The 8,656-nt window shown below is 49.6% G+C and overlaps 1 protein-coding gene and 1 pseudogene across 1 annotated transcript in view; both read right to left on the bottom strand.

Annotated features, from left to right (window-relative positions):
- Window positions 1-914: 914 nt before the first annotated feature.
- On the bottom strand, window positions 915-2,804 carry LOC110328457 (annotated as a pseudogene).
- Window positions 2,805-7,713: 4,909 nt separating this feature from the next.
- Window positions 7,714-8,656, bottom strand: part of Cck (cholecystokinin) — a 5,881-nt gene continuing 4,938 nt past the window's right edge. Inside the window, exon 3 of the mRNA XM_021207956.2 lies at window positions 7,714-8,091. Coding sequence (XP_021063615.1) covers window positions 7,958-8,091 — 134 coding nt within the window. The 3' untranslated portion in view covers window positions 7,714-7,957. The remainder of the gene's footprint in view (window positions 8,092-8,656) is intronic.

Below are 8,656 nucleotides of genomic sequence, written 5' to 3' on the forward strand. Positions count from 1 at the left end.
AAAGGGAGGTACCATCCCCGAAAAATCTTTTCCCAACTCCTGGGGTTGTAAGTCTCACTTACTGTGAGCTTACCCTGCTGGTCACTTTCAAGTTTGTCTCTGTGCCGAGAACCTTGACTAACTTGTCCCAAAAATCCAGGAGGTTTATAGTCCCAATCCGGGAACTTTCCTTAATTGTCCCAATCCGGGAACTTTATATAGTCTCAATCTGAGAACCTTATAGTCCCAATCCAGGAACTTTCAAAATTCGTCCCTGCTCTGGGATCCTTTTAAATTCCTCCCTTTACCGGGATCCTTTTAAATTTTTCCCTTTACCGGGATCCTTTTAAATTTCTTCCTTTAATGCGGGAGTTTAACTTGTCTCTATACGAAGAGCTTAACTTATAACTCCATCCCATAACCCTGGGAACTTGACTTATTTGTAACAGGTAACACACCAAAACAGCGTGCGTGCGTGCACAAACACACACTAACACATACATATGCCGCAGAGTCATCGTCATCTTTCTGCAGACTGGATGCAGATGCTCTGCTCTGTATGAATATCTTCTTTCTTCTTAGCCAACCGAACAGCATTTCTGCTTTTTCTTTCTTTTCTTTTTTTCTTTTTTCTTCTTTTCGTCAGCACCTGCGGGTCCCTTGGGGACACACACAGTACAGTGCGGTGGGGTTTCTGACCTCACCAGAAGAGAGTCTGACTGGAGTCCAATAATGTGCTGACTGTGTATGTCTTAAAGTGTTTATGTTCTTGTGGGATCTGTAACCAGGGGAGACCGACGTGATGGGTACAAGGCACACTGGTGTAGCTTCACAGCACCTGCCTTGCAGGCTGCCAGAGCACAGTGATGCACGGGAGAGGGTGCCCTGCATCTGCTGCGCCACCACTAGCCCAACAGTGTAGACTGCCTCGGGGTTCAGTCCAAGCCAAATTCAATATCTTCCAGGCCTACCCGGGTGCTGGACTCCTTCGGGCACACCGGACACTGTGCTTCTTTCTCTGTTCCATCCCCCAGCGGAGTGGCTGTGGGAAGCTGGCTGTCACTGTCTCCATCTTCACTAGGCTGGGCAAGTGCAGGGTCACTTGCACAGGTTTGGGGCGGCAGTGACTACTGGTTTGATGCTTCCTCTGGCAGCTCATCATTGAGCTCCTGGATGAGGGGGCGTGAGGATGGTGTTGCACTGCAGTCTTGACCTTGGCTTTCTAAGTCCGTTGTTGCTGTTGGATTACATATGTCTGCGAAAGGCACCATAGTTGCCGTTGAGGGGCCCTTGGAGATGGCAAATATGTGTGAGAGGGCGCCTGTGGTGCCTGTGGGAGTGCCCTCAGACATGGAGAGGGACAGCTCATCCAGCTCCAGGTCACTGTCGTCACTCAAGTTGGAAATGGCCTGGATTTTCAGGATGTCTGTCTCCTTTATCTGGTCTTCCGCAGACACATCTGTACCATCAACATCTTCCAAGTCAGGAAGGTCATCGATGAAAAGCCTCTCCTTGATCTCTATGGCAATGGCCTCTGTGTCTTCAGCTCTGGCCCCATCAGTAGCTGCCACTGGAGATGTGGACTCTTCAGGGGTGACCACCATAGGTACCTGGGTGTGAGCCAGGCTCCCACACAGGTCTGGATCTTCCACTGCCCCATTCACCACCACCACAGTCAGGCCCTCTCCTCCTGGCGTCTCTGGAAACAGTTCATCTTTGGCTTCAAAGCTCTCCTCCACAAACAACTCCATCTTCTTCTGGGTTTCCCCCATGGGTGGCTTTTCCTCAGCCTCTGGGCTGGTGGGGATACTCTCCTCGCTCTCTGGCAGGGGTGTCTTCCCTCTGTCTCTTGCCTTCTTCCGCTCCTCAGCCCGCCGCTTGATCGTGGCCAAGGCTTCCAGGCTGTCTGTTATCTTCTTGTGTTCCCTGCTCTCCCACTGGCCACACTCTTCCTTCTCGGCGGCATACCCACCTTGGGCCCATGCCTTTGCACATGCCCTGTCCTTGGGGAAAACTGGCCTGTCATCCAGATAAGTCAAGTGCTTCAGACGAACAGTGACCGTCCTGTGGTAGTTAGGGATGTGTTTGGTCACTGGGTTTCCCATCAGGTTCAGCACACGCAGACAGGGCATGCTCTCAAGCACACACAGGATCTCAGGGTCACTCAGCGCATTGTGGGAGAGGCAGAGGACACAGAGTCGCAGACATTCCCTGAGGTGCTCAATGTCGGCCACTGTCTCCAGGCGGTTGTGGGCCATTTGCAGTGTGTTCAGGACAGGGAGGCAGGAGAGGTTCTTGATGGTCTTGATGTAGTTGTTGCTCAGGTTGAGGGCATCCAGCTTCTGGAGGGGCTCCAGGTTCTCGATTTTGTGCAATAAGTTCACTTGCAGGAAGAGGCAGTGCAGCTCGCTCTGGGCCTGCAGATTCTCGATCCTCTGGATGCCATTGCACTCCAGCCAGAGGCAGCGCAGGCCTGTGTACTCCTCCAGGTTCTCAATGCAGTCAAAGCCCTTAAAGTGCAAATACAGGGTGTCATTCAGGGCAGAGGTGATGTACAGCCTGTGCTGCTTGTAGAGCTTTTGAAGGAACTGTTTTGTCATCCTGGGGCCTTGATCATCTCTGTCATCTCTCGAGTGGGCGCAGAGGCCCTCTGACCTGTTGTCACCGCTTGGTTGCTGCTGACTTGGGCAGGATGTTGTGCAAGGACCCACACATGTTTCCTTGATCTCACTAATTTCTTCTTTGCGGATCCCTGGGCTCGCGTCGCCGTGATCGCCTGCCAACTCCTCCAGACTGGGCTCCGCCGCACTGTCCTTGGGGTGCATACTCGCTCCTGGCCTTGCCACTCAGCCCTAGTACTCTATGGTCCACGTCGTTGGCTGTCCCCGTACGGGCCACCATTTGTCGCTACCGTCTCCGACCAGCAGAAAAGAAGCGACGAAACCAATGTCCTTCTCAAAGCAGTTTATTCAGGAACATAACTATGTGCACTAAAAAGATCCCCCGACCTCTCTTGGCCATCCCCTTTTATACCCTCTAGTCCACTCCCCATCACCCTATTCCACGTAGGCACAGTTCATTGGCACAGGACTACATTTGTCACATCATCTGATCTTTCATCGTGGTGCATCTGCAGTGCAGTTTAACGGACATGGCTATCTTGAGGGATATGAGGAAGTCAGTTGTTAGCTGTTAGACTTGGCAGCAGTCCCGGGTGCCATCTAGGGGCCGCAGCCAAACCCGCTCCTCACACTGGAACTCTGAAGGCCTTTAAAGAAGAACTTTAAAGTGATCTATCTAATGAGCAAATGCACCCCTCAGAATGTGAGAGCATGAGTGTGTATGTGACTGTGTGTGTGTGAATGTGTGAATGTATTATGTGTGTCTATGTGAATGAGTGTGAGTGGTGTGTGTTGTGTATGTGACTGTGTGTGTGTGTGTGAATATGTGAATGTATTGTGTGGGTTTGTGTGAATGAGTCTATGTGAGCAAGTGTGAGTGGTGTGTGTGTTATGTATGTGAGTGTATGTGTGTGTGAATGTATTGTGTGTCTGTGTGAGTCTATGTGAGTGAGTGTGAGTGGTGTGTGTGTGTTCATATGTTTGTGTGTTGAGTGTGTGAATGCATTATGTGTAAGTGTGTGAATGTGTGTATGAGTGGGGGTGTGATTGTGCGTATGTCTGTGTGATTGTGCGAGAATGGTGTGTGTGTGTGTGTGTGTGTGTGTGTGTGTGTGTGTTGGTGGTGTTGAGGATGGAATCCAGACCTTACCTATGCTAAATGCTCTATTACTTAGCTACATCTCTGGCTTTCTCTTTACTTTTTACTTTGAGACACAGTTTTGCTGCTAAGTTGCCTTGAACTCATAATCCTCCTGCCTCAGCCTCCCAAGTAGCTAGAATTTCAGACCTGTGCCAGCAGCTACCTAGACAGTTTTCACATCTTTAATATACTTGAGAAAGCCCACTGAAAAATCATCAATGTGTTCCTTTTCTCCCTCTAATATTATCAATATTTTCTAAGATTTAAAAAATCAATTGTACAATATGAATTCCTTAGCTTATTATTTTGAGGGTGCACACATGGTATGGTGTGTATGTGGAGAACAGCTCATGGGAGTCAATTCTCTCTGTCCACCCTGTGGGCCCCTAGATATGGAGTCCATGCCATCGGGTTTGGTAGCAAGCAACCTTACTTCCTGAGCCATCTCACTGGCTCCCTGTCTGGGTTTTGACTGGAGAAGAACTGAGGCTGTGTGTGAGGGGGAGGGGTGGGTGTAGTTTAATACTCTGTCACTCGGTGCACGTCCCTCATGCATGACATCTGTGTGATAGCCTGCCTTTCAGCTTCCTGTGCTGGCTTGGAAGGACTTGATCATGCCCCTCTGTGTGCTTTACTTTCCTGATGAAATTGCTTCTGGAACTGATCTGCAACCTTGTTGGAAGGGATCTGAGACACTTTCCTTTGCTGACTAATCCATTATACAAATATTTATTGAGTCCAGACACTGTGATAAGTGTGGAAATTAAATGAAACAGACGAAAGCCTGCCCTTATGGGACCGACGTCCTAGTAGGCGAGAGAGAACAAGTAAGCATTTAATATACAGTGCGATTCTGAGAGGCGATAAGGAGGGAGGCAAAGCAAAGAAGTTAGAGAGGATGGGTCAGTGGGTGAGGCAGAGCTGAAGGATCAGGAAGATCCAGCCAAGTTTTTCGGGGAAGATAAGTCAGAACTAAGTTTAGTGTTTTGGGGGCGGTGTGGGGGTGAGGGGTGAGGGGCAAGGTCAGACTCAGGAATGAGTGGAGGTGATACTACTGGGGGGGTGTGATCTCTGTCCAGTGGGATCCAGGAAGTGATGGGGAATCTGGAGCAGATGCTGTAGCTCAGAGCAGAAGAAAGACACAGCAAATCCTTTTCACATTTGATAACAAATATTCGTAGAATCTAGAGCCCAGGGGAAATTAGTGAGGCCACAGCTCTCTCTTTGCCTGGTTTCTGCTGTATTTACCTCCAGGATGAGCAATGATTCAAAGGTGCCAGGGAAAAATATCGAACGTCCCTAGGAATGAAGTTGAGAGATTAAGAATCTTTCCTTTGGCACATGAGGCATCTGCTCTTGTCAGTTTGATGAGATTTAAAGCCGCCTAGAAGAGACAGCTCTGCTATGTCTCTGAGGATGTTTTTAGAAAGACTCAACAGAAGAGAGAAAAATCTACCCTAACTGTGGGTGGCACCATCCCACAGACCAGGGCCCTGAATGAATAAAAAGGAGAAAGCTGAACATGGGCCCGTATCTCTCTGCTTCTTGACTGTAGATACCATGTGACCAGCCACCTTCTGCTGCCTGCTACCACGGCTACTCCACCCAAGGGGCTAAGTCCTTGAACTGGGAGAAAAGACACCAGTATACCGAGTCCTTCTGTGGAGCTGGTGTTTGGTACCACCAGCACCAGTCCTTGAATCCAGACACTGTCAGCTCTCTGCTAGAGCCTACTGATGTGTCTGGAGAGGCATAATGGGAAATATCCAAAAATACAGCTCACCCGTGTTCTGGGGACAGATTGTTGACTTTGTTGGTCTTATTGACATGAGAGCCACCCCTCATCGTCTGTATGTCTCTTGTCCTTTTAGATGACTGTGTTTCCTACAGGTTCTTTATTAAAGAATAAGTCAAACAGCGTCACCAAGGTGCATGGGTTTTATATTTCTAGGAATCCTTGAAAACTTAGTGCCCACATGCTTGGCAATTCAAAAGCCACTAATTCAGATCTGGTCTTCATTCCTTGGGTACTGTTGGCTTTGTGTTCAGTTCTGCGTCCTTCACCCACCCCATCCCTATCCTCACGCACATTGACACACAGGGTGTACTCTCCCACCCCACCCCACACTTGGTGGTGTGCTAAAAGCATGAGCCATGCTTGGTGGTGTGCTAAAAGCACGGGCCTACAGATGTTTTTGAATGACTCATGGTATGTTAGTTACTAGTCCCTTCTCTGCGACCAGAGCAACTTCAGGGAGAAAGGATTTAGGTTGGCTCGAGGTTTAGAGGGATACAGTCTACCGTGTTCGACAGAGAGGATGATGGGAGCATCAGGAAGTAGAGAAGTGGATGCTGGTGTCCAGCTTGCTCTCTCCCTTTGTTCAGCTTGGGATCCTAGCCCACGGATGGTGCCACATGTTTAGGTGGTTCTTCTGTCTTCAGTTGCTCTTCTCTGGAAATACACAGCTAGAGGTGTGTCTCCTAGCTGCCCCTAAATCCAGTCAAGTTATCAAATTACCAAGTTACTATCACAAATGGGAATCGGATACCTAATATCCGGGGCAGTCTCAGAGAGCAGATTGTCAAACCAAATGGAGTGAGAACCCTAGGAGGTGACAGTGCATTGTGATATGTACTTGGCATCTTAATTTTACACTGAATTCTAACTTGTGCTCAGGTTACAGATTGCTCTGACCGTGTTTCCTTGAGGTCATCAGGAGGACTAAGAATGCCTTTTCTACCACTGAAGAAAAGCTGAGGATCCCAGTGGGTGAAGGTGGGCCAGGGTGGGCTTGCTGAACGTGACATAGATTGGAAAATGTGGCTTTCAATATATGTCCCATTTGTGCATCCCTGTCCTGTAGGCCTTGATCAGGAGAAGCTGCACTGTGGGTGATGGTTCTTAGATCGTCTCTGTGGTCTAGATCCCTTTGCTGATGCCCACAGAGAATGAACAGATTCAGCTCTGGATGGCAGGAGGAGTCTTCCCATCATGCCCTCTGACTGACTGCAGTGTGACAGGGCTAAAGGCAAGCCGTCACAGGCTGTTGTATAACTGTTTCCTCTAGATTAAACATTTCTTCCTCAAGGGGACAGGGAGACTCACCAGGCCTATGAAACTCACGGGAAACAATCCCCCACCCCCGATTATAAAACTGGTCAATGGTTTTTATAAGTGTCAGAGGAGACTCTTCCGTGGAGTTGCCTGCAAATTGTGCAGGGAGCTCTGAAGACGCAGCTTTCGCGAGCTGCCGCCCATGTTGGGCTGTGCTGCTTTAGGTAACCCTGATAAAGCCACCAAGCTAGGTGAGGATAGAATCATTTCTCTGGTACATCAGTGTCCTCTTTGATTGTGGCAGAATAGGTATGGATTCCCCAGGACTAGTGGCCCAGCCTAGGCATGGCACTACATCAATAGAAGTCTAAGATAGTCTGTGGCCAGTAGGAGTCGCCCGAGAGTCGGCTTGGACGTGTGCCTTGACTGGCTGAGTCTGAACGCGCAGTTCATCCGATCCCCTGGTGATTCCCTCCTCTCTATAGTTTGAGGGTGTTGGGTAATGGAATCCTACTCATCTGGGTGCACCAGTATTCAAATCTGCGACTCACCAGCTGGGGCATGGGGTCATCCATTTCTACCTTTCAGGGCTCATCCCTGGTCTGTAGAAGACAAACTATGGGGCGACCATTGCTCTGTAACTTATTAAAAGCTGAGAGAACCCTAGAGAAATCTTGGGGTGGGAGGGCTGTAAGAAGAGATCAGCATCAGTATAGCCAAGGGTGGGCCCGGGAGCTGAACCCAAGGGTACTCCCACTGGCCACCATGCACTTATGGGGGAGGCCAGCTCCGTGCCCTGCACTCATGCCCCAAACCATTTCTGGAACCATCTATTTATTGCAAGGCTTCGTCTGTTGATATCGTGTACCAGGCTCCCCTCCTTGTCCGGTCTGGAAACTCCCACTGGACACAATGAATGAGGGGCAGAAGGAAATCTCTTTAATAGCTTAGCAACATTCGGTCTGGGAGTCACTGAAGGAGACACTGCCTTCCAACCGCACAGCTAGGCTGAGGGATGGCTGCAGTGCGCACTCTGGACAGATTTCACAGTGGGGACTTAATAAATAGATACTCAAAACGTCAGACATTAGGGGCGAGGGGTCGTACGCGTGGTTGTTTCCTCATTCCACCTCCTCCAAGCATCACCGAGACGCTGGCCCGCTACGATGGGTATTCGTAGTCCTCGGCACTGCGCCGGCCAAAATCCATCCAGCCCATGTAGTCCCGGTCACTTATTCTATGGCTGGGGTCCAGGCTCTGCAGGTTCTTAAGAACGGACATGCGGCCGGAAGGAGCTGCAGGTAGAAGAGAAGGAGAGGAGAGCCTTAGATCTGAGAATATGACCAGGTTAGGTCAGGGCTAAAGCAGTGGGGAAAGCCGGGCATGCCTGTGTGCATGCATGTATGTGCATAAAGGCATATACATATGCATATGAACATTTGTGTGTACCTCAGTCTCCTTCCCATCTTACTGAGAGAGAGCCTCTTAATGTATCTGGAGCTCACTGGCTGGGCTACTCCAGCTGCAAGCCTCTGTGATTCTATCTGCCTCCCCATCCCTGGGTTGTAGGAACAGACCACACCCAGCTTTTTCCATGTGGTTTCTTGAGTATCGAACTCGGGTCTTTGTGTTGAGATGAAAGGTGGAGACAGGAGAATTCCCTAGAAGCTCATGGGTCAAGTAGCCTGGACTACCAAGTACATCAGCAAATAACCAAAAGGACCCAGCCTCAAACCAGGGGGAAGGCAAAGACCGACCAATCAACACCCAGGGTTGACCTCCGACCTCCACAGTGCACTGTGCCAAGTACACACCCTTTCACACACACACACACACACACACACACACACACACACACAC

Source organism: Mus pahari, chromosome 10 (assembly GCF_900095145.1).
Source record: "Mus pahari chromosome 10, PAHARI_EIJ_v1.1, whole genome shotgun sequence".
Taxonomy (NCBI): domain Eukaryota; kingdom Metazoa; phylum Chordata; class Mammalia; order Rodentia; family Muridae; genus Mus; species Mus pahari.